The sequence below is a fragment of the Schistocerca piceifrons genome, chromosome 1 (genome assembly GCF_021461385.2).
Source record: "Schistocerca piceifrons isolate TAMUIC-IGC-003096 chromosome 1, iqSchPice1.1, whole genome shotgun sequence".
In the NCBI taxonomy this organism is placed as follows: domain Eukaryota; kingdom Metazoa; phylum Arthropoda; class Insecta; order Orthoptera; family Acrididae; genus Schistocerca; species Schistocerca piceifrons.
The window spans coordinates 965192387-965219868 of record NC_060138.1 but is presented as its reverse complement, the minus strand read 5'-3'; the positions used below and the strand labels follow the sequence as shown (position 1 = coordinate 965219868).

Below are 27482 nucleotides of genomic sequence, written 5' to 3'. Positions count from 1 at the left end.
TCCATAGGAAATCACTTTCTTTGATGCAACGTCGTGAATGTGCAGTACTTCAATCGTGAAGGCATGTGATTTTTCCCATGTGATTTTTGGCACGTTTGCCCGTGTTCCCGGGTTCGATTCCCGGCGGGGTCAGGGATTTTCTCTGCCTCGTGATGACTGGGTGTTGTGTGATGTCCTTAGGTTAGTTAAGTTTAAGTAGTTCTAAGTTCTAGGGGACTGATGACCATAGACGTTAAGTCCCATAGTGCTCAGAGCCATTTTTGGCACGTTTTGTATACCACGAAGAGGTCAGATTGTAAGGATATGTATTGTATGATTTTAAGCTGATTATGTTTTATATAGCGTTAAGATGGTGCAATACAGACAAATCGGTTGCAGATAGACAAATAAAAACCAACTGCATCTGTTGTACATCCTAGAAATTCTTCAGTCTTACAGCTCAGAACGACCGCTAACATGTGTAACCCGCTGGAGATCGACTCTCACTCCATCAGTTCTATACATACTATGTCAGTCGCGCGCCATACACCATCCGACAAAGAGAATTAGTAGGTAGTGCTGGTATTTTTTTATGAAACACGAGAAAATTCGTGGTAGGATTAAAGATTCTAACGCAAACATCAAAATACTTGTTCTTAAAACAGAACTACTGTTTGAAAATTCAGTATTTACGGTGATTGTTCTAAGTTTCTTTAAAAATATCACATTTGTTCCCTTTTAAAGCACACTTTAGATGGAGCTAGTTTTATAAGAAATTAAATTCGAAAACAATTACTTCCTGTCAGAATGCAAGAGAACAGAGGCTGCTCCACTTCGCAGCTAATTCAATACGAAGAAGTATTAGCAATACAAAGAAGAAAATACAGGTTACTTGGTTAAAACAAAAATCTTTATTTTAAACATAAACCAATAAATTTCGTCAATAAAAAGCAAATAAGATCACAGGCGAGGTGTGTAAATTCAGCGACGAGTCTTCAAGGAATTTCATGAAACAAAGCTATAGGGCTAGAAACACTTGTTCCATCACTGAAAAGAACGGTAGGTAACATTGTAGAGTAAATGATAAAACAACAGAAAAATAAGTTTTGAACGTCAGGACTTGTCGACATCACGGTGGCTGCAGCAGAAATATTAACGTAGCTATGGAATTTCGGAGAAGAAAACGGATGGGCCATGGCTCTGCTGAGGAAAGAAGCTCAGCACTTATCTGAAGCCAGGGAAAATCGTAAATGCGAATGATGCAGTTGGTATTTTAACTCGCTCTTCCCTCAGTGTGCGGAAGAGGGAATGACAGTGGAAACCTGTCAAGCGACTGTATACAGGTTGATTCAACAAAAAACTACACTTACTCGCCGAGGAAAGCAGAAGCTGGGAAGCGGGCGTAGCTCGTGGTGGGGGGCGGCGGGGAAGAAGGGTGTGCGAAGCACGGTCAAGGTCAACGTGCGTGCGACGCCTCTCCTGGCTGAACAGCTGTTCTTTATAAACAGCACAAAGGCGCGGCGTGGGTAGGTGCGGAAAAACACGGCAGACGGCCAAGAAGCGGGAACACGCACTTCCGTGACGTCGTCCCCGGATCCGTGACTAACCAGGTGACGCGCTGTCGGATTTCACATCAGCTCCTGGGCATTGTGTAAAGACGTCTATCTTAACCTCTGGGCAGCACACTCGCATTCTCTGTTGATACTTTTCGGCCACACACTAACTTATTTCTCACATCGGTCTTTTCATGTAGCGTATTCCTTGAAGAAATAGAGCAATTACGATGTATACCCAAACGTCGGAAATGGAAAAAAAGTATATCATGAGGCAACAGCATGCAATAGTCTGCTCACTTAGAAACTTAATGAACAGCCTCACTTGCAAGTAATGATGTTCTTAACTGAGAACTGAACCACAGTACCTGTAATAAAGGGTGGCGCACAAAAACGGGCCCCGAGTGCAGACTGCTCGCAAGTTAAACACGCAGATTTGCCCGACAAGAACAGTTACTACAAAAAATAAAGTGTAATAATTGAATATTGATACAATACTGACAATGCAAAACGTAATCGCAACAGTTTCGTAATCCGAACAGTTTCATAATCGGAACAGTTTCGTAATCGGAACAGTTTCGTAATCGGAACATTTTCGAAACAATAAATGACAACTGGCGGGCGACAATGAGAAGTCTATTCCTCGGGGCCTGCTTTTCGTGCGCCACCTCCTACTAAACCATTCGGAATTGTGCAGTGTTGAAGTCCCTTGTTAGGTTTTACACTGTTTCGTCTCGCCGCTACAACCACTAGACTGTTCCCCTTTTCTTTTTTTTTCTTTTTTTTTTTTTTTTCAAGTCCATGGTAGCTTCTTTGGTACATCGCCGTCCAATGCAAGCGTAATCTCGACTGAATGTTAAGCATCCATCTCCCTTTTATGATACTGAGTGCTCGTAAAAACCAGTGCTTCCCTTACACGGGCTAGAGTGATGCACATCACGGCTATGCACGTCCAATGTAATTTCTTGGTCCGAAGTTATCTCGCACTCGAGAGAACAGAGTGAGCATGTGACAGCAGCAGCCCTAGCGGCCACGCCTCTCTTATCGCAGCGTCGAGATACTCCAGCTGGGCTATGTGGCAGTTCAAAGTTAACCATCCCGGCATCTCCGATAGCAGATTCACTGGCGGCGGCTTTATACAGCACAAAGAATGGAACCCTAATTAAACACGTCCAAAAAGAAGTTAAATAAACAGTGTAATTTGAGGGAGATTCCTCGTACGAGAAAGCAGCACAGAAAGCAGATTTCGAGGCTAAGGCGTACGTATATTCAGATTATATGCGAACGGAGAAAAAATGCATTGTCACTGCAGGGGCAAGTAGCGACGACCTAGAGACGAAGACAGCGCGATGGAATGCCTTAATCCGCGACGAAACTTTACACTGGCGTTTAGTTTGCTGATGAGTAAGAAAATGGTGTGTTGTCTGCGAGGTAACGATCAGCGCTTGCGGAAAATGCTGGCGCTGATAGCCAGCCCGAGGAAGATAGTGTTGGTGAATAATAGGGTGCTGGGAAGATAACGCGCGAGAAAACAAGTAACAAAGAGCGAGCTGTGCATTACTGAACGCTGTAAACACGGGCGCACCAGTGTGACAAGTGCCCTCCCTGGTTTTGCGCCCCGGAACGGAAGCCCTCTGTGATACTCACTCGTTGGGCGCCGCCTGTCGAGGGCAGTCGCCGTTGACGGCAGCCGACGCGTCACTGGGATCCTTGAGCCACATGAAGAGCAACGAACGCCTGATAGGTGCACTCTGCCCGGCAGTCGCGCGAGCACTGGCGCTGACGGCGGGTAGCCCGCTAGCCGCCGCTCATTCAGCCCACCGCGCATGGCCCGGGAAGCGGAGCGCCAGAGGGGGACGGGGAGGGGGCACAAGGAGTGGCGCGGCTTCCCCTCACCGCAAATTGTACACACTACCCGCACTCGTCTCCAGAGGCACTGTCTTATCAGATAAGTTGTTATCATCATCATCAGTGTTCTGCCAAAAGGCAGGTTTTCACATAGTAGTTCTCCAGGCTGTCCGGTCTTCTGCCATCCTCTTCAGGTCTGCATAATTTCCTCTTCCCTTTATGTTGTCTATCAGCTTGTATCTCCTTCTTCCTCTCAGTCTTCTCCCACAAACCAATCCTTCCAAAGCATCTGCTAGCAAGCACTCCCTTCTCAATGAATGTCTCAATCGGTTCTTTTTCCTTTCTCTTACAACCTTCAGCAGACATCTTCTCTCACCAGCCCTTTCCGATACTCATTCATTACTCACTCTTTCCATCCAGCTTATTCTCTCCATTCTCCTCCACATCCACATCTCAAATGCTTCTAACCTTTTTTCATCCTCTCGTCTCATATAGCGCCACACTCCAGGCAAAACATTTGCCAAGCCTTTTCCTTAGTTCTTTATCTAATTTGCCATGTAAGAGTCTCCTCTTTCTGTTGAATGCCTCCTTCGCTGTGGCAATTCGAGTTTTCAATTCCTGGTGACATCTCAAGTCTTCAGCTATTGTCCTGCCAAGATATTTAAATGCACTTACTTGGCTAATGGTAGATTGTCCTATTTTAATATCGGACAGTGTGTGTCTTGTACTGATGACCATACTTTTTGTTTTTGCTCTGTTTATTTGCATCCCATATTCCACAGAAGCTTCATTCAGATCTTTAAGCATGTTATTCACTGTCTGCTCACTTTCTACCACTAACGTCACCAGCAAATCTTATACATTCTATTCTCTTTCCACCAATACATATTCTTCTTTTCCCATCCAAGCTTTTCGCAATAATCTCTTCAAGGTATACGTTAAACAACAGTGGGGAAAGGCAACAATCTTGTCTAACACCTCGTCCAATGTTGCTCCCTTCTGACATTTCATTTCCAATCCTTATCCTTACCTTCTGGTGTAAATATAGATTCTGTATCAGTCGTCTCTCTTTCCAATCTACTCCTTTCCTCTTCAAAATATCCATCAACTTGTTCCACTGAACTCTGTCAAAAGCCTTTTCTAAATCTACAAAAACAGCAAAGATTTCTCTACCTTTTTCCATATATCTTTCACCTTCTCTGCAATCCCTCTATCCAGCTTGCCATATAGCCTTCTATTCAACACTCTCAGCAAGACTTTAGCTGTATGAGAAATTAGACATTTTTAGTGTTTCTCTTTTACTCTATTGGTACCATAACTGTTGCAAGGAAGTCCTCCGGCCATTCCCCTTTGTCATATATCTCGTTACAGATATCTCGTGTTGCTATAAGACGCCCTAAATGCAACTACAGGCAGCAAATGCAAGACAATGCTGATCACTACAACCAAAGTATTACGTTCGTGCATAAGGTCACACTGTCTTTGTTTTGCATGTTGGTATTCCGACTGCTATGGGTTTATTTATCGATTGTTGCTTTTTTATTTGTAACTTACTGTTGATAATTGAGTTTATGCATTGTAATTTTGTCATTTGGAGATAGTGAGTGGCGCTATGGATGCCAGAAAATGGAGTGCCGATTGGAGAAATCGGAACATTTCTCACATATTCTTCTGTTCAAGTTCAATAGAGGGATGACAGCAACGGAGACAGCCAGAAACATTTGCGTCTTGTGTGAGGATAATGCTATTGGACGGAGCACGGCAAGAAAATGTTTTCTCGCCTAAAAGGAGGATATTTTTGACGTTAGCGGCTCTCCATATTCAGGAAGGTCATCGGGGTTTGATGAAGATCGTTTAAACCAGGGGTGTCCAACACGCGACCCGTAAGCCGCATGCGGCCCAAAGCAGTTAACAATGCCGCCCAAGTAGTATCTATCACAGGTCGGTAAAAAAAAAAAAAGTTCCATAAAAGTTACGGTAAATTGAATATTTTCAATTTGAAACTCCTGTGACACGAAGCTATTCTATCACTAGTCTATTCCTTTTTTCTCGGTGATTTTTGTTAGCCTTTAGTTTGATACGTGCGACTTGTCTTCTCCCTATATAGCCCTGCAAACCGAATAGGTTGGACACCCCTGGTTTAAACGCATTAATCCGCAATGATCCACGTCGGTGTGTACTCGAGAACTAGCAAATGTGATGAACTGTGATCATTCCACCATCGTGCGATATTTATATGCAATGGGGAAGTTTCAAAAATCGGGTGAATAGCTACCGCGTGCTCTAAGCCAAAATCACGACAATCAGCGGGCGGCCATATTTTCGTCTCAGCTTGCTCGTCATCAATTGGCTCTTGAACAACACCGATCATTCCTATCCTCTATCGTACTGGTGACGAGGAATGGTGTCCTTATGTGAACATAAGGGCAAGAACGCAATGCTTGACCCTAAACAAAGCAGCAACTCCCTGTACAAACTCTTGCGCGCAACCACAAACGATAATGTTATGCATCTGGTAGAACAGCTACGATATAGTGTCCTACGAATTGCGTCTCCGAGGTATACTCATCACTGCTGACATTTATCATCAACAACTACGACGTCTTCCAGACGCAGTCCAAGAACAACGACCGGGGAAACTGAGTGAATTGATGCTACTCTACGATAACGCCCGCCCGCATTCTGCTCCTCTGACAAATGACACTCTACAGGAGATGGGTTCCGAAGTTATTTCCGCACCCACCGTATTCACCTGATCTTGCTTCCTCTCTCTATCGAACAACCTTCAAGGACGTTCCTTTGCGGATGAAAATGAGCTCTCCAAGCGCGACTCAACGAGTTCTCCGCCTCAAAACCACGTGATTAGTACAGTCGCGGAATCGCCCAGTTGGCAGACTACTGTAAATAGTGAAGTTTCTGTCATATGTATCTGCTGCATTTATTAAACTTATGGAAAAAACGCTACGAACTTGTGTGTGTGTGTGTGTGGGGGGGGGGGGGGGGGGGGGGGAGGAAGGCGGATGGAGTTAAAAAACGGAACAAGAGCTATTCAGAAAGTAAACTGTATTATTTATCAAATGTTCTTCCTAATAGCAGGCTTAACAGTGTGGTTTATGGATTTCCTACTTCACTTTTTGCTATTTTCTGCCATCAAAAGATACTGTCTTCTTCCTCCCAAATCATCCGGTAAATCTTCCTCTTTTTCCACCGCCAGCAGTTCCTATCAGTCAATGACACACGACATACAATGACAACAGCATATGTGTTTCTTTCTAAGGCGCCTTGAACGGTCCATGCGGCTCCCCCCCGTCGGAGGTTCGAGTCCTCCCTTGGGCATGGGTATGTGTTTTGTTCATAGCGTAAGTTAGTTCAAGTTAGATTAAACAGTGTTAGGCTTAGGGACCGATGGCCTCAGCAGTTTGGTCCCACCAGACCTTACCACAAATTTCCAATTTCCTTCTCAAACGTGCGACAGGTAGTCATAATTTTCAGTTATCACCTCAAAAAAACAAATTTTACGTATTTATTTTCCAGGTACAGGCCACTTCAGATTTTTTTAGCTGTTTTGATTGGCGTCACACAACTACTACATTTGCGTTGTTGCGGAAAACGAATTACAGCACAATCAAAAAATTAAATACATAACTTTAGTTTTTCGGGGTGATAATTAAAACTTTATGACTACCTACCGCAATTTTCTCTTGCGAATCGTAGCGAGCATCGATCTTTCTTCTCTATCTGCGCTGACATTATTTTCATTTGAGATGTTATCCGCTTGATTTACTTGCTCCTCTTTTTCCTGTATTACTTTCTCCATATTTCCTGTCTATTTCTACGGGTCTAAAATGGTTCAAATGGCTCTGAGCACTACGCGACTTAACATCTGAGGTCATTAGTCCCCTAGAACTTAGAACTACTTAAACCTAACTAACCTAAGGACATCACACACATCCATGTCGGAGGCAGGATTCGAACCTGCGACCGTAGCGGTCGCGCGGTTCCAGACTGAAGCGCCTAGAACCGCTCGGCCACACCGGCCGGCTCTACGGATCTAAGTCAGCTATTGCATCACTTACTATTCCAGACCAACATACTTCTATTGATCAACATGTTATATTAAATTACTGTTGTGTGGGTGCGGTATGTTTTTTATTTACGTAATGTTTAGATGGACTGGCGCTAGAAACGCGCTCCGCAGTTTTGGGAACATTCAGTGTCCCCAAATACTGTTACGTTGTTAGATACTTGTTGCACAGTAAATATCAGTAAAGTGTCGCCTAAGGGTAGTACCACACTACGAAATCAAAGTCTGTGTTTTGATCCTAAGTCGGTCCCAGGTTTTTTTCTGCCTCTTTCGGCTTTTTCTCCACTGGCAATAACATGTTAACGTGAAGAACGCGAAGTCGCTGCATCGTTTTAAGTCCATGTTGAAACGTACGTCCCCCTGTAACTGCCTGTGTATATATCAGCATGTACCTCTATTCTACAAAAAAATGAAATATGTAACTTTATTGTTGGTGTATAGCCAACAATATATCGGCTCGAGTAGATAATCCAAGAATTTTGCAGCTCTTTTACACCTTTAGTGAAGTAGGAACAGTATTGATTGTTGGATTTGTGAATCTCAATAGAATGTATCTTGGGTTCGGATATCGTAGCAAGCAAAGTGCACATTTTTTACCATACCTATAATGGAAAAAAATTGTTAAGCCCCGTCTTGGTAAGCAGAATTTATTTTGTTGTACAGCGCTTACAAAGGTCTACTTTCTTGTTTTATGAATATAAAGGCGTACCGGCAATTTACCCAAAATCTGAAAAATCTCTTTTTTGCTACTAGTCGCCATTACTTTTCTGATTCCATCTTTTAATAACTGGTAAGTAACGTTACCACGTCCACTAGGTCTTCATTGTCGCATATTATGAGAGGGGAATGGGAGTGAAGGATAAACACAGCAGCCTAACTTTTCAATGGATTAACTTGTGACTGATTAAGCAGTTGCACAGAGCATACCACTGACGAACTGATAGCTACAGAATCAAATTTCACAACTTAATTACATGTCCAGAATTTGGCTCGAAAATTGCTACGCAGCAGCTGCCTGTAGTAGAAAACGAATAGTAGCTATGGAACTTGGCAGCTGTGCCGAAGGCGTATTGTATCCACGGCAAGATTAGCCGTGACACGTGACGCTCCACTAAACACTACTACCCAGTGTCAGGATGGATATAGTGGAGCTGTTCTGTATGGATCTCCTCATCGACAGACTGTCACGCCCCTGTCCGCTCCCCTTAAGAGCTGATCAGTGCGCTGAAAGTATTAAATCTTTCTTTCGAATTCCGTGTTTAACCCAGAAACCAATGAAAAAAGAACCTATTGGCTTACGGAAAGAATTGCTAACTTCAAAATCGTTCCTACACGCGACAGTGGTAGTGAATAAGGCAGATCTTGTGATCACAACACATCTAACAACTGATACGCATCAGAAGAAGAAGAAGAAGATGCTGAAGATGATGATGATGATGATGAAATAAGTAACATGATGAAGGTGGCGCTTGTCAGCCCATTTCTAGATTCAGCAGCAAAATACATTTAATGCCTACTCTGTTATCCGTCTAATTCTTAGGACGCATCAAAACTACTAGAGAAAAGTTTTACATCGATATATGAAAGAACTAGGAATTACTCAGCCTCGACGACCGCGATTGAGCCAGTTAAGAAAAAAATGTTTTTTAGTGTTGCGGCAATATGTGAAATAGTTACGGTACCTTTAATAAAAGCAAATACAATAGGGATGGAGACTACAATGGAAAAAAGAAGAGAGGTTGCAGTAAAAAAGAAACTGAAGAAGCTTCTGGAAGAGCAACCTTTATGTCTTCCAGCTTCGAAGACATGCTTGCAGGGCTCTGTTTGACTCGAAGCAGACCGACAGCCAGCCGGAAGTAAACATCCACAATATCATCATTCCGATTTTTAACGTGTTTACAAAATACTTGATTAGGTGAATATCCGCAACTGAGGAACGTGTTTGTAGAATAAAAATCCGCTTCGCTGCTAACAATTTTCTTCATTTATTCCACGACCGGTTTCAAAACTTAAAGCACCAAATAATGAGGAGAACATAAATGTTTGGCGGTCGGGCCAGTCAATCATGGGGAATCACACCCACATCAAATAAACGCGTGGGAGCGTAGGACCAGCAACCACAGCGCCCACCTTGGCGCCGGTCGTGGAATAAATTAAGAAAATTATTGGCAAATTAAGCGGATTTTTATTCTATAAATATTTAACGTGTGTGTGTGTCAGCACTGACAACTGTGCAAATGAAGCCCGATACTCTCGCACATGTTAACGTGGGATGCGCCATCAAACGGATATTTCGCACACTTGTTTCTACAGTTAGAATTATTTTTCGATGGATGCTCTTTTCAAGAGAAAAAACGATATTCGCCGGTTGATGACATGCACACTCTTCTCTTGTCCACTACTTCAACATAAGGCTGGTATGGGCGTGAGTACCACCGGCGGTTGTTATTGGACGCTTTCATAGATGCTTGCTATGAAACGAACAGATCTGCTTTAGCCAAGTTTCATTCAGTAAGCTACAACCGAAAGCCACAAGCAAGCCGAACAAACTGCCTCAGTGCTATTAAAGTTCAGTGATAAGATTATTGCGTTAAATGCACCTGCCGTATCGCAATATCACGACATCAAATTTTCCGTATAGAGTCATGTTCACGCTCCTTGCTCAGTCCAAGAATCATCGATGAGCTGTAAGTCAAACATGCTTCTCCACGAAGTGCCGTTGGACGACGTTCATAAAAAATAAGTCCACTGTAGATTAAAACGCAAGGCCCAACTATGATGGTTACGTGAACAACATTCTTGAACGTAGAAAGCTCTGTTACAAGAAAAATCAGCGTTTAACGTCCTATTAAAAAGAACCATTCCGGCATTTTTGCCTCGAGCGGATTAGGAAAACCTAAATCTGGATAGCTGAACAGGGATCTCGACCGGCGTTCTTCCGAATGCAAAAGCAGTGTCTTAACTGCTGCGCCATGTAGCTCGGTGGACAAGTCAGAGTCGGTTCAGAAGAATGAAGCGGACAGTGACACCAAAACCAGTCGCAAGCTCATACAACATATTCATGGGGGGGGGGGGGGGGGGTGTTCCCAAATTTTAAAGTTCATGTCAGATACTTACCGCTGATGGCACGTGTATTAAAGTTTCTCTGTTATTATTGACAACAAGCACTATATTTTCGATATGCAAATAGTTAATATGATCATACCGTCTGTAATGACCGTGTAGTCGACGGGGCATTACATACATCTTCCTTTCTCCCACCAAAAGCCTGCTTAGCACTCCTGTCGTAACAACAGTTACACTATACCTGTTTAGTACTAAGTTCATGTGGTCTAGTATCAGAATGTATTCTATTTAGTGGAGGCAGGTCGACTAGTTCAACTGAAGTGCTGCAACACACTGTTGTTGTCAACGACTATCATTTACTGTTTCACAGGTGTTGCTGTAGCACTCCGCTAACAGCACCGAAGGAAGAGTGCGGGAACTTGAGCAAGGCTGATGGCACAGCTCAGAGTGGACAGGAAATTCAGTGGTACCTCGCCGTGTAAAGCACCGACCGAAGTTACCACTTTCTCGCAGCTTATCTGGTGCAAACTGCAAAACGCCACTTGAGGTTACGTCATTTGTATCTGAGCAGTCACACCCTGGCATTGTCCCCCGTATAGGAGCTGTCTTACTTATATACTAAATACCAGTTATCTTTATCCACATTTCAATAATATTCCCAAAGAGAAAAGCCGTGAACACGACGATGTTTATTTCGCCCATGATTTTCAGAAGCAGCCGCTGACTACATTTGTCCATCCAGATAAATTATTCATCCTCTCTCGCATTAACAAGCTTGTTTAAACACTCATGTATGTAAGTTAAAGATTTTCAAAAGCCAGTAGAGACATAGTGTCATAGTAACAATGAGTCGTCTAAAGAGCATAAAAATATGTGACATAGGGGGTACACTAAGACCGCTTGATTTATTTTACCAAAATAGTTTCGTGCGTTCATCAGAAGTATCTGCAACATAAAACACACATCTTTCTTATAATACGTTATTTGTAGCACATACGGTGGCGTTTTATGGCTATGTGACTTTCATACTATTGTAATGTAAATTGCCTTGTAAGTACTGCTTTTTAGCGTATGCCAAAGACAATTTTTTTGTAATAATCGTATAATAATACGATTATATGAATTATACAGCTTATGGTTCAAATGGCTCTGAGCACTATGGGACTCAACTGCTGAGGTCATTAGTCCCCTAGAACTTAGAACTAGTTAAACCTAACTAACCTAAGGACATCACAAACATCCATGCCCGAGGCAGGATTCGAACCTGCGACCGTAGCGGTCACGCGTTTCCAGACTGCAGCGCCTTTAACCGCACGGCCACTTCGGCCGGCTATACAGCTTATGAATATATATCCAATCAGCGTAAGTCATATTTACGAAACTACGCAGTTCTAAGTCACAATTATTGTATATGCAAATATCGTTTGACTTGTATCAAACTATATATGATGTAACTTCGAATTTGTATTATCTTTGTTAATAAAAAAAGAATTGTGTTGTATATTAAAGAATACTAGTGAAATTTTCGACGAATGTTTTGGCTTTTAGATCGGTCTGTTCATTTAAAATAATGTTGGGATGTTTCATTATAAATGTGGCAATATCTTTTTCATCAAATATATTTAGTAAGCTGTCTTTTCTGGCGACGTATGGGAATGATGGCATCGTGTCGTATCACTGGCAATTTGGTTTTGTTGTTTTGAGTGTATGCTAAATGAAGACAGGTTTATGCTAAACAGATTCAGATGTTCTTTAAATCATGTTTTGAAATTTCGTCCAGTTTGTCTGTGTAAATTTTCTCACAGTTGCTGTTGTTTAACTTATTAACACCTGAACATGCATATTTGCAAGATTTGTCTATATTGTGACACATTTGTGATTACTATGTGTAGTGTGTTCTGAAGTCTACTCTTAAATTGATTTTCTGATGTGCTACCCTGGTTTGATCTGAAATTTTTCTCCGTTTTGGTATAACAGTGAACTGCGTATTTTTTCTGTAATTTGTCTTCTATACAGTCTGTTCTTCACACTGCAAGTGTACTTCTCTGTTCTCGATAGATCTCGAAAATAAAGAACTTAAAAAACTGTTATGTTAAACAAATTAAAATTGATGTTAGCGCCGAAAATACTGAAATGCTGAATACGTGTTCTAGCAGACACGTTCCGAATGCAAACGGTGCTGAAACAATTCACTTAAGCTGCAAATGATGATGAATTTGTAACGTATCGCAGAGTGAGCGATACGGTACTTAAAAAGGTTAGCAATTTAACGCAATGAAAACGTAGACTATTAATACAGTGTCCGATATTAACTGCGAACGAAATGAAACATTGCTGTTTCTTTCGAGGTAGACATGTTTTTATTGTAACTGATGCACTGAAAGGTAATTTCATCCAACATAGTTTTATCCCCTAGCTGCTGGAAATAGTAGCAGACTCCACGAAGAAAAATAAGAAAAATATGATGCTGGCAGCGTCGTAACTGCCATCTAATTCTAAGCACATCAACATAATCTACTTTGTTGTCCGCACATTTCGTCGACGGAACAGATACTGAAGCTTACAATGTTGTTTTTTACGGACAGAATGACATCAGTATTCGTGTGCGCAACAGGGAAGACAGTAGGACCGTTGTGTCAATCGCATTGTTCAGCTGGCCTTCAGAGAGAAACAGGTTTAACTTGTCCCTGCCACTTGCAGCCGCAGCATGCATGCTAACTTCGACATCCATTTCAGGAAACGTGCTACGCAGTCATATGATGTTAGATTTAATCCGACGTATGGCAAAGATCCTAGGGATTCAATTTGAGTATATTTCTGGGCTACTACTCTTTCTGCCTCGCTCCATTAAGGATAAATAAACATACGGCTGCATGCTGCTTCAGTACTAACTCTCGTATTCAAATAACTTTTTTCCTGGTATCTCCACTATCCGACGCCATCACAAAAGACCTTTTATGAGCTCGCACGACGAAGACACCAAGTAAGGAGCCTGTAGGTTGACATATGGGCAAGAATACGGTATGCATTTTACATTCAGAACAGATCGATGTACTTTTTATAGCTTTACTTTGTACTTGTCAGGCACAATTTCTTCGTCAACATGAAGATTAAGAAGGTCCACAAAAAGGAAAAGCTTCTATACTGACGGAAATGGAAAGTGCTACAATATGAAGGAACATTCCGATAGTCATCAGCCTGTGGAGTTGTTCATCACATACAGCGTATTAAACAACTAAATTGATGTCCAGGATTGGGTTGACCAAACAGCGAGGTCATCGGTCTCATAGGATTAGGGAAGGATGAGGAAGGAAGACGGCCGTGCCCTTTCAAAGGAGCCATCGCGGCTTTTGCCTGAAGAAATGTAGGGAAATCACGGAAAACCAAAGTCAGGGTGTCCGGACGCGGAATTCAACTGTAGTCCTCCCGAATGCGAGTCCAGTGTGCTAACCTCTGCGCCACCTCGCTCGGCTGATGTCCAGCGGCAATGTCAGGTGTACCCCAATGGACACGAATACAAGTTTGTTTCCGTGGTATTGGAGTAAACAGACTCTGGATGTCTTGAAAAGCATGCTGTACCAGGTAATGAAGTTTACTGGCTAGAGACTGCTCTTCCCATCGCTTCCCAGGCGTGCTCCATGGATGACAAATCGGGAACGGATAGTCCAGTTAAGGATCCACGCACTTTTCGAGGCGTTTGCGGTATGAACTGCACTGAAATTCCATTCTTATACTGGAATATGACATTTAGTACCCTGATGATAATCTATAAGACATGATTTACCGTCCTTTTCACATTCTGGTGATCATTCAGCCTCCCTTAAACAATTGCCATATCAGTCCATTTGTTATATCTCATAGCTCTTCACACAATGATTGGAGGAGATGGAGAGGTCTCTATAATGGCTACTTCCTGTGACTTTCATCAAGCCGTCTATGGCCGTAGCCACAAATAGATGCAAGAGTCATCGCTGAACACAAAAGGATGCCACTCAGTGTCCCAGCTGGGCTCTCTCTGACGTTTCACCATCGAAGTCTCTGTACTCCATGGTACAGTGGCAATGCATGGCAACACGATATCTCAACCAAGCTCCCAGTAATCTGTTCCTGAAGGAAGGAAAGAAGATAGGGTTTAACGTGCCGCCAACAACGAGGTCATCAGAGATACGAGTAACCTGTTCCTGACAGTTCGTGGAGAGACACTGTCCGTCACCTATCCAGGATTTCAGCTGCTGACATTCGCCTGTTCGGCAGAGATAGTCGAACAGTCTTACGATCTTCTCGTTGTGTAGTCTTTGTGGAATGATCCGTACCTACTGTTCTTGCCACACTGTCAGCACTCGTCTGCAACAGTTGTGCTACAACGATCTGCCGGTATGACGCAGCTATGTCCTTCATGCTAAAGATTGGACCTTCCTCGAACTCGAAAGATGATGATGATAAACTGCACGTACATGTTCTTTGTGTGTGTTTCGTTGCTATTCACACCAGAAAAGCTCCAGCAACGTTAGACACATCCAGTTGCCATAACGTACTCATCACACCATTCTTCGTCTGCAGATATGTTTCTTTTTTTTAAAAAAAAAAATCTGTACAGGAAATACTGGAACTAAGCTCGCACAAAGATGAATTTTTAAACACGATACCTCACAGACAGTGAAATACTGGAGGATCTGCTGGGTAGCGTTCGAGCAAGTGTTGATGGTGTAACACTTCTAATTTCCGTCAGTTTATTTACAAGCAATCCGGTATGTTTACTATAGAGGGCTCTAAACTGACTTTACACAGATTAATACATTTTTAATTTTTATTCCTGCAGCTAAGAACGTTATTAGTCTGTTCATACTCAAATTACGGTAAAGTGGGGTGTCAGTCAAAAATGCTGTAGAGAAGGTTAGTTTATGACATGAAGTGTAGATTGTGTATGCGATGCTCGCCCTTCTGGTGCTAGTAACGAAGCTCTTGTTTTCTACGTCGTACTAGCAACTTCTGTCGTCATTAGCTGGTAGACTGGATCGCATCTTACGACGCTGGCGTTTTCGTGGCTGTTTTGTGAACTGTCCAGTCGCAATACATCACACTGTGGAAAATTCCAGTACAAATGATTGCGCCGGACAGTGATTGTCATTATTAGTTGAATAAATGAAGTCATACCGTAGGTCTCAGCGGTCATGTCTTCTTGTTTCAAACGGATTCCCATCTACACAAAACATAGTGAACGGTAAGAAGTTCTCTACTATATCACATGTGGAAACGTGGGCAATTTTCTATACTCTACAGCTAAGATTCGCCTGTGTCGTGTTGAAAATACTGGGTGTCTTTTTAATTACGAATTTTCGCTCAAGTACTTCAAAAATGGCTCAAATGGCTCGAAGTACTATGGGACTTGACATCTGAGGTCATCAGCCCCTAGACTCAGAACTACTTAAACCCAACTAACCTAAGGACATCACACAAATCAATGCCCGAGGCAGGATTCGAACCTGCGACCGTAGCAGCAACGCTTTTCCGGGCTGAAGCGCCTATAACTGCTCGGCCACAACGGCCGCCTCAAGTACTTCAGTTAACACAAGTTAGAGATCCAAGAGAACGGATAGGTGGCAGTTTCCTAACATTACTGGAAATTTCGAGGAAAAAGTCTAATAGGATTCGAAAGCACAATCACACAGGTAGAGCTCCCCCCCCCCCCCCTCCCACCCCCGCACGCGCGCGCGCGCACACTGTATTCTCAACCGAAAAATTACCTTCAGCCTGTTTTTACTTCCTAATTTTTTCCTATCCTACAAATTTACAACCACTCTACCAGAGGTTGACGCACTACCGACTAACACAGAAGCAGACTATCAAGACTGCTAAATCTGAGTACAGGAGAGCATTAAATCAACCAAAAATTGAGTGTTTTAGAAAACTGCTCAAAGATATGAACTGGAAAGATGTTTACAGTGCTCATGACATGAATGAAAAATATAACACATTCATGAACAATGTCAGTACCATGTTTGAAAACTGTTTTCCTCTAAAAGTTACTCAAATTAAACAGAAGTCTATAATAAAACCATGGATCACACAAGGAATAAAGATTTCCTGTAAGACAAAAAGGAAAACGTATCTGTCGACCAAGAATAGCTCCAATGCTGATGATTTAGCTAAATACAAGGAATACTGTAAAATATTAAAAAAGTAAGAGGAGACTGGTAGAACCAGAAAGGAACAGGAGCAAATAGCACTAAGGGTAGATGACACATTAGTAACCGATGGGCATAGTGTGCGAAATCTATTTAACAAGTACTTTATATCCGTTACTGATAGAATGGGATTGTCAGGATCAGTAAATAATGTCCCTGAATATCTGAAACTAGCCTTTACAAATAGCTTCAGGTACGTGAATATGTCACTCACTTCACCAAAAGAAATAACTTCCACAATAAAATCTTTAAAAACAAAACATTCTAGTGGTTACGATGAAATATCAACAAAGTTAATTAAGGCATGTTCTTGTGAGTTTAGTACAATTCTAAGGTACTTGTGTAACCAGTCAATTATAACTGGGACATTTCCTGACTGGCTAAAATGTGCAGATGTTAGGCCTCTATTCAAGAAAGGGGATAAAGAGATACCATCAAACTACAGACCGATTTCACTTTTGCCAGCATTCTCAAAAATTTTAGAAAAAGTCATGTACAGGCAGCTTCTCAACCATCTGACCACAAATAACATATTATCAAGAACACAGTTTGGATTTCTGAAGGATTCTGATATCGAAAAGGCTGTTTACACCTACAGTGAAAATGTACTTAATTCATTAAATAACAAGTTACAAGCAGCAGGTATTTTCTGTGATTTGTCAAAGGCATTCGATTGTGTGAAGCACAACATCCTTTTAAATAAAGTAGAATTCTATGGTGTCACGGGTAGTGCTGCAAAATGGTTCAAGTCATACCTCGCTAACAGGAAACAAAGGGTGTCAGTGCAAGGGACTAGTGAATTAAGTCATCAGTCATCATCAGAATGGGAAGAAATTACATGTGGTGTCCCACAAGGATCCATCTTAGGGCCACTGCTTTTTCTTGTGTACATGAATGATCTCTCATCAGTTACACTGCCAGAAGCAGAGTTTTTTTTGTTTGCAGATGACACAAGTATTGCAATAAATAGTATGTCGAGTGTAGTTCTAGAAAGATCTGCTAATGATATTTTCATGGATATTAATAAATGGTTTAAAGCAAACTCACTGACATTAAACTTCGAAAAGATTCACTATATGCAATTCAGAAGCTGTAAGAGGTTTCCACCCGGCATATGCATAAAGTATGAAGAAGAGCACATAGAAGAGGTTGACAGTCTTAAATTCCTGGGATTACAACTTGATAATAAATTCAGTTCGGAGGAGCACACCACAGAACTGCAGAAACGCCTTAACAAATCTGTATTTGCAATTCGAGTGTTAGCAGACACAGGCGACATAAAAATGAAAAAGCTTGCATACTTTGCCTGCTTTCGTTCCATAATGTCGTATGGTATAATATTTTGGGGTAACTCTTCAAGTCAAACAAAAGTTTTCAGAGTCCAAAAGAGTGTAATACGTATTATTTGTGGAGTAAATTCACGGACGTCCTGTAGAAATCTCTTCAGATGGTTCAAATGGCTCTGAGCACTACGGGACTTAACTTCTGAGGTCATCAGTCCCCTAGAACATAGAACTACTTAAACTTAACTAACCTAAGGACATCACACACATCCATGCCCGAGGCAGGATTCGAACCTGCGACCGTACCGGTCTCGCGGTTCCAGACTGTAGCGCCTAGAACCGCACAGCCACTCCGGCCGCCAAACCTCTTCAAAGAACTGGGTATACTAACTACTGCCTCTCAGTATACTTACTCCTTAATGAAATTGGCCTAAATAATACGAGTATATCTCTTTTTTCCAACAAACAGCTCAGTTCATACATACAATAGCAGGAACAAAAATGATCTGCACAAGGACTTAAAAGCACTTACTTTAGTTCAAAAAGGGGTCCACTACTCAGGAACACTCATCTTCAATAATTTACCAGCAAACATAAAAATATTTAGTTACAAATAAAGATCAGTTTAAAAGGAGCCTAAAAGACTTACTTGTGGCCAACTCCTTCTACTTCATTGACGAATTTTTTAATAGAAACAAATGATGTATTGTGTATAACCATACTATTAGTATTGTTATTTCAGCTTTAAAAAGAGACATGTTCCACATCCACGAGGATCTCCTCAACACGGATCTATGGAACGAAAAAATAATCTAATCTATCTAATCTTACTGAAATAAACAGTTCAACAAAGTTTATATGGTATAACGAAAAACAAGGGGAAATTCTTGAATGTTAGTATACACATGCATATATTAAGACAAGTGACTGCAGTAATGACATCATATAATGTGTTTTTAAATAATTTTTAACGATTCGTTGGCCGCATTTTAAATACGCCAGGAATAACGACTGATGTATATAGAGTCGTATTATTCGAATAAAGGAATGCACTCAGAATGTGAGAAAAGAAATTTATGAATGCAGGACAGCTACCCATTCCACTCTGCCCCACAAATTAAAAATTCTGAATTTTAAATTGTATTGTAAAACATTTAACGAGAATTAGCTGTAAAATATTGGTAAAATACCTGTTTTGTTGTATGTCAACTATCATCAAAGTTTCATTTATACCGCAGGTGAAACGTGATCTCACTCCAGTGACAATATATATTAAAGAATTAGGAACCTAAATTTACGCCTGTATTAGAATTCAATGATGTATCAAAATTTCAAAGCAATCGGTCAGGAACTTTCGGAGATATATGATTTTGACTCATATTTATTTATACAGATTAAATTCTTAACATCACTGGCTAAGTGGCCAAAAGATTTTTACGGACGAATGTGCCAAACTAAGGCTGTATACAGGATATTGAAAGTCACTTCTCTTTCTAGTGTAATGGTTATGATGATTTTTTGTAATTGTGACTGATTGTTGGCAGCTGGCCGCTGTGTCCGAGCGGTTCTGGGCGCTTCAGTCCAGAACTGCGCTGCTGCTACGGTCGCAGGTTCGAATCCTGCCTCGGGCATGGATGTGTGTGATGTCGTTGGTTTAGTTAGTTTTAAGTAGTTCAAAGTTCAGGGGACTGATGACCTCCGATGTTAAGTCCCATAGTGCTCAGAGCTATTTGAACCATTTTTGATTGTTCGCAACAAAACTTAATAACGGAGGAAAATGTTGTCAGTATACTCAATTGTTTAAATATGTTTCTACAAGAGTCTCAGCGCACTGGACATAGACGCACTAGGTTTCAAAGATCTTTAGCGAGCTTTCTACGAACAGTCCCGTTCTCGTGCCGTGAGACTTTGTTCGTTTCCACAAGCGAAAACCTGGTTGTAAAATTCCCGTAGCAGTGTCTGTAGGAGTTAAGTACTGTGGTTTCTGAGAGAGCCGCTGGACAGAGGACAACTTCTGTTTTGTCAAACTGGAGCAATAGCCGAGATGCTACACTGTATTTCTGCCACACGGTGCAGCCACACAGCAGAGGGATACGGCGGGCAGGCTGGGGACTGCCGCCACGGCCGCCTCGTCAGGCGATCCGCTCGACTGTTACGTAACGTGAAGCCAGGCGCGCCATGCAGGATGTGGTATTCATCGCGCGTTTGGTCCTCTCGCGAGATGCATGAACCAGCATGCAGCGAGGGTACGCAGGATACAGTTGGACGACCACGCGTCCAGCGCTGCGTTCCGCATCGGTTACTGCCTCTGTAATTCTAGCACCAACTTTAAATCTGCTTTCGGATTTAGTTTGTCGAGATGTAAACTGCTTCCACCACCAATATTGAATCGGCTTCAGGGACAGCGAAAGGGATTATATTAATGTTCGCTGCAAATTTAGGCTTCAGAGAGAGAAGACATCTATCAGCTGTTCTGCTTTCATCCGGTGGGGTACTACGTGCATAGATTCGGAATGAGAATTTCCGATATCTTGAGTAATGTTCCTTTAAAATACATTTTCATTGGCAGAAGAGACACAGACGTCAATTCAGCAGGAAGAAAGTTCCAAGCAATCGACGGAACAACAGTTAAAACTCTAGAAAGAGAACATCGAAAGAAAGATAAATTATTCAAAATGTGTGTGTTTGAAATCTTATGGGACTTAACTGCTAAGGTTATCAGTCCCTAAGCTTACACACTACTTAACCTAAATTATTCAAAGGACAAACACACACACCCATGCCCGAGGGAGGACTCGAACCTCCGCCGGGAAATTATTTAAAACTATCGCACTACTGTTATTGCTGTATGTTTCTGAAACGGTAAACATTTACAAAAATGTAGACAAATACAAAATTCAGAGAGCAGACGTCTGCGTCAACTAAGCGTGAAAGCAGTGTTACACGAGATCACAGCAAATAAGTCTACATGAAACGTATTCGCAATTGCGCATAGGAACTACGATCAGCTGTATAATGCAATGACGGCAATGAAAATTTGTGCCGGACCGGGACTCGAACCCCGATTTCGCGCTTACTGCGAGCGGTGGCCTTACGATTAGACTAGCCGAGCACGACTCACGACTAGACCCAAAATTCCATATGTCGTCAACCATATGTTTACAGCCTGTACTTGTACATTCACTACGTATATTCCCATACAGGGAAGACATTTTAATGGAAATCGCTTGCCCGCTGTCGGCGAATAAATAAGATACTGCAGTGTCTTTGCTGTCCGAAAGTACGACGCAAAGATCCTTCGCACAGCATACATGTTTTGTTTTAAAAGTGAGTGTCTCACTCTGCAGCGGAATGTATGCTGTTTTGAAACTTTCTGACTTGGGTCGTGATTTGTGGATGAATAGCTGAGTCCGTAAGAGTGTTGCTCGCGAAAGACGAAGAATCTAGTTCGAGATTTGGTACGTAGGACATCCGCAAATGAGAGGTGTGACTATTAATTTAGAGAGATCAGCTTCAGTTGTACTAACATTTCTTCAAACCACGACCGGTTTGGAGATTTCAAAATCTCATCTCCAGGTGTATGAAATTACTCTGTCTGGTAACACACAACATGCGGTCGGACCAGTAGTGCAAGAGCTGTAGTCATTGCAAGTAGGGAGAGACCACTACTGCAGCGGTTGTGGTTCCTACCGTGCGGCTGCCCGGCGGCGGACAGTTTCCGCCAACAAGCAATAATTTCATAGCACTGAAGATGGGATTTTTAAACACCGAAACCTGTCCTGGTCTCAATAACTATTAATGTAACAGAAGCAGATCTATCTCGTTCGAGATCCGTACTAAATTTCAAAACATCGCGTATTCCTCTTCTTTACAAATATTTTGTAATTGCAAGGTTTTAGCACGTGTTTATGCGTATCTCACTCCTTCCTTTAAGAATGATGCCCGCGGCTTCTCATCGGAATAAATTCACAATTACGACAAATTAAAACTATAGACCCGTCCAGGGCCTGCACTTCCAAACGGGCGCCCTGAAGCCATCTGACAGACTCGATGCCTCAACGTGGCTCTACTTTCTCACCTGTTTGTCTTGCTAGTGACGCGTTGTTGATTTTACTAGATTTTTAAGATGTAGCTTGAAGTTCAGTGACCAGCAAACTGCCTCTGAAACGCACGTGTGATAGTTCTAGTCCCTACTGGCTTCTCGCTGCCACAAAATTCGACGTAGAGAGTACGCCACTGGGAGTAAGTCGCTAAATTTAATCAGAACAATTAGCCGCAGCACGATCGAAGTAGCTCATTCTCTTATTCATTCTCTGTTTTCGGAACAAGCAGACGATCCTATCCTGACCTGAATACAATGACTGGTGTTTTCCATCATTTCTATAAACGTTTCAGCCAAATTCCTGGATGGCACCACGTATAAGTTCTGCATTCAAATGATTCACATTTCTTAAAAGCGGGATTCTAGGAGAGTTTCGAATGATGGCCGAATCTCCACGCGCACACGGTATGTGCCCACTTTCATTCTAGTAGCGAAATTTTGGCAAGACGTGAAGCAACAACGCTTACTGGAAGCTCTTCCGAAAGCTCGTTCCCGTAACGCATATAAACATTGGGGACCAAAAATAGAAACGTCCAGGATATGCCAGCCAACTAGTGGAGCTTGGCAGGGCATAAGGCCAGAATGAACGATAGCAGGTGGAAGTACATAGTGACTTAACGGTGCCTAAAAATGAACAGCGGGGAGAAGAACCCCCGAACAGTAAGTTTCCGGACAGCCTCAGTGCAACTACTTCGAGCGAAAATGTGATTGTCCAACTATGCTTTATGATGATGATGACAACTGTGACGCTGAGGACGACAATGGTGACCATTAAATACATTATAAATGGTGTGGTTGTAGATTTCACCAACTGCGGCATAGTCGCCTGTAAAAACAGTGACCCAATACTGTCAAATGTTTTTTTATTCCAGTCTTTGATCACAATATCAGTTCTTTAGACGATGACCGGTTTCAGTCCGTAATGACCATCCTCAAATCTGTTTTACACCATGTCCTGAAGTGATAAGGCCATAATGGCATAGTCAAAACATACAAATATGATCAGCACTGCACTTGCTAGCCAGTTGCAATAATGACTGTGTGGACGATGTGGCCTATCCTACACGTTATTTTAGATCTATGTGACCATGCTGTGCTCATTGTATTTATATGTTTTGACGATGTCATTATGGCCTTAGCACTTTAGGACATGGTGTAAAAAATATCTGAGGATGGTCATTACGGACTAAACCGGTCATCGTCTAAAGAATTGATATTGTGATCAAAGACTGGAATAAAATACATTTCGTTGTAGATTTCCTCATCCAGACAATTTCAGCCTTCGACAGTCGCGCTAGAAAATGCTCCTGCACCATTTTACTTACCCAGCCCATTAATTCTTTCTTTCAGCTCGTTTGTTCCCTTTACTTCGCTGGAATATTCTTAAATCTGTCGAACAGTAGCTCGATTAACTTTTTTCAGTTTATTTATCTCCTGTACCTCTTGTTTTCATACATGCAACTACAGTGTATCGTCATTTTATCCGTTTTCATCGTTCCTGAGTTGCTTCAAAATTCGTGGAGTTACGTTCCGCCTTTGCAACTAAATGAAAAACAGTTTGTCTTTTGCCATACGCGTTTCGCTTCCTTTATATACGAAGCATCTTCAGTGGCGATTTCCATTGTTGCTACCCCTGGAGATGCGTTCATTCGAGTACCATACTCCAGCTGGGGATTTTCAGCGTTTTTCACCCATGTTTATTACAGTACATCACTTGCACTTTTCATTGCATAGTATTGCCGACAAAGAACGCCGGAAATCGGCCAGCTGGAGTGTGGTAATCGAACGAGAACATCTCCAGGACCACACACAAGAACTAACAACATTCGAAATCGACACTGAAGTAGCTTCATAACTAAAAGAAGCAAAACGCGTATGGCACAAAACAAACTGATTTTCATCTACCTGCAAAGACTGAACATATCTCCATGTACTAGAACGTAGTTTATTTCGAGAAATTTCTATACAGTGTCTGTCCACACAATTACTGCTGTCTTTCTATCACATTTCTTTCAATGTCTTCTATTTTTCTCAGTAAACATACCACCCGTACTGCCTTTTCGTTGCCGATAAATTTTTTACAGACTGAATATATATTTCACATATGGAATTTGGACATTAGCATTAATTTTCATAATATTTGTAGCTTATGTGGGTAGTTGCTTTTTTTCGGAAATATTATTGCATGAGACTTCTAACTGGATAATTACGTGGTGAATTTCTCAGTATTCGTTACCTGATTTCCTTCTGAGGAATTTTATCGAAGAGCGACGTGAAGTACGTACCAATACTAATGAAAGTCCAGTGTGGGCTGCAATGATTGTATGGCAGCGAAATTTGGTAGATATGGTAATCCGTTAATGCGGAACCGATTTACGCTGGAAAACAAATTAGTTACAATTGTGGCCACTAGGTGCAAATACGGCGCTGCACACACTTTGTATGAGGGTATGATATCCACGTTGCCATTTGGTAAGCCATTCGTGAATGAACAGTATGGCTATCGAGAAGAGAGACTATGCGTTGTCTGTGAAACTGTTTTACGTGAACGGCAGAAATTACTGCGCTGCATCGACAGTGTATCGCCGACTAAAGACCTGAGGGGAGATCTGACTTCGTTAACTGGTAAGAAGACGATCATGAAATTCTAAAACACAAGTGAGCTTGGTGTAGCACTTGAAGGAGAGGAAAATGTCCTGTCCCGATGGCAGTTATTGACGAGGTTGCTGTTGCTGTAACTGACCATGCAACATGGGCCTGGGTAGTGCTGGCACTCGTGCAGAGTACGTCACGAGAACTGTCAATCCCATGGTCAACAGTACGGAAAGTTTTTGTGGTTTGTTTTACACTGGCACGACGGTACAGTAACTGAAACTTCGTGATACGCAGCAATATTCTGAATTTGCTCTTCGGGCTCTGGCACGGATCTTATTTGATGACATGTATCTGGACACTATTTTATGGAGTGGCGAGGCACATTTTACAATGCAGGATAAAGTGAATTCACAGAACCGCTGAATTTGGGGTGGTGTTAGACAACGTGTTGTGCACACTTGACTTATGTGACTGGTGTGGATTCACAAGGACTATTGTTCTCGGTCCTTTCTTCTTTGAAGAGAATGCACCCACATGGCCTGTCAGGTGTACCGTGACGTCTGCGTGTTATCGAGGCCGCGTTGCACCGTATGTGATTCCTTCTTGAAACCACTGTTTTCATGCTGAATGATGCAAAACCTCATGTCGTTCGCCCAGTGAGAAATCTGCTTAATACAACTTCCCACGAACGTGTTATTTCCCAGAGGCTTTCCAGATGCATGGCCTGCAAGATCACCTGATCTTAGCCCATGTGACTTTTCGCTCTGGGGATATCTACCAGGGACACGTTCCGTCTGTGCGTGATCTGAAAACCAGTACACAAGAACACGTTGATCAGATTCCACCAGAACTACACTGGACTCGCATTCGGGAAATGACGGTTCAATCCCGCGTCCGGCCATCCTGATTTAGGTTTTCCGTGATTTCCCTAAATCGGTCCACGCAAATTCCACGATGGTTCTTTTGAAAGGGTATGGCCGACTTCCTTACCCATCTACCCCTAATCCGATGAGACCGATGACCTCGCCGTCTGGTATCCTCCCCAAAACAACCCAACCAAACCAACCAGAACTGCTGCAAGCAACTGGTGATCACGTCGTTTTACGGACACAGCATCCCATCGACGTTTCCTGTGCTTATATTTAACAAACTGTGTTAGTGGCAGCTAATAATAACATCAACAGCATGCTTTTCTCTCTTGTTTGACCCTTTCTGCCCATGTTCCGTTTCTAATACATTATATATCGAAACATTTCTAACGTATTTCTTGCATTCAAAGCGCCAGATTTGCACCTGGTGGCCAAAATTGGAACTAATTTTTTTCCTAGCGCAAGCCGGTTCTGTATTAATGCACCAGAATATCTACCAAGTTTCGCTGTCATACAATAATTGCCGCCCAGACTGGACCTCTTTGAGTAGCTGCACTTTAATATAATCACCCAGTATAAGACTGCTGGCTCTTACTGGCAAGGGAATGAAGGGAAGATTTGGGTGCAGTGCGCTGTCCACAACTAGGTCATTACACCCATCGCTCGGGTGAGGGAGGGAGTCGGTATCAAAATTTTTTTCAATGGAACCATTCCTAGAATTTTGGAAATTTGTGGTAAGGTCTTATGGGACCAAACTGCCGAGGTCATCGGTGCTTAAACTTACACACTATCTAACTTAAACTATCTTACGCTAAGGAAGACACACACACACACACACACACACACACACACACACACACACACACACACACACACACATGCCCTAGGCATGATTTGAACCTCCGACGGGGGAAGCCGCGCGGACCATGACAAGACGCCTGAGACCGCTCGGCTACCCCGCTCAGAATTCCTAGAATGTCTTTAACCCTTTGAGGGATAGTTGTTGCATTCAAAACTGATGCCATTCGTGGAGTTATTTCCAAAACAGCGTATTTCATATTAAAACACTTTCAAAATTCACATGCAGCTTTTTTTTCTATTTTTGAAGATATTAAAATGTTTCAGGAAAGCTAGCAACAACATATGAAGGAGTCGCGTGTGAAAGTAACTCTACAGTGATGTAACGGAGATGAGAACGCAATGACATTTGTGAAGCGATCCAATGAAAGAAAAGCAATTACGACAGGCTACTTAAGGGCATCTCTTGTATGAAAAAAGTAGTCTGTGCTGGAGGCTTGCAGCCAGAGTATACGCGAAGGACCTCTGTTGAATCTTCAATCAAATAACTGGTCAGCCCAATAAAACGAAGACGACCTGTCTAAAAGGACACGGCATTTAAACCACTTTTACCACATGCATATTGCGTAGTACTCTATTCTATGCAAGTGAACTGTTCTCTGTAACCTAAACGAGTGTCAGATGCAAAATCTGTGTTCACTATGTATTCTGATGGTAATTCCACAGCTACACTGACGAGAAGTAGTAATTAGTTCGAAAAACTAGTAAACTAAATATGCACATTCCGAAGACGGACCACCGCCCCCCCCCTCCCCTTTCTGTCAATATTAAAATTTAGAATAACATTTCCGCGCTCCGTTCACACAGCCACATGCAAATAACGATACAAAACGCAATACACATAACAGAAATTAGATGCACAAAAACCTTCATTATAATACACAAATAAGATTTAGGAAGTCATGTATTATTTTACACCAGTACGATCCCGGCGGAGGTTCGAGTCGTCCCTCGGGCATGTGTGTGTGTGTGTGTGTGTGTGTGTGTGTGTGTGTGTTCGTCCTTACGATAATTTATGTTAAGTAGTGTGAAAGCTTAGGAACTGATGACCTTAGCAGTT

The 27482-nt window shown here is 42.1% G+C and overlaps 1 protein-coding gene across 3 annotated transcripts in view; it reads right to left on the bottom strand.

The window, feature by feature from the left end:
• The window catches only part of LOC124742400 (cytosolic purine 5'-nucleotidase), a 458666-nt gene that overhangs the window by 245126 nt on the left and 186058 nt on the right, over positions 1-27482 (bottom strand). The window contains exon 1 of one of the 3 annotated variants that reach the window (XM_047248933.1): positions 3180-3302. The exons of the other annotated variants lie outside the window; for them this stretch is intronic. Coding sequence (XP_047104889.1) covers positions 3180-3253 — 74 coding nt within the window. The 5' untranslated portion in view covers positions 3254-3302. Of the gene's footprint in view, positions 1-3179; positions 3303-27482 lie in introns of those variants that run through there. 3 annotated transcript variants of the gene reach the window in all.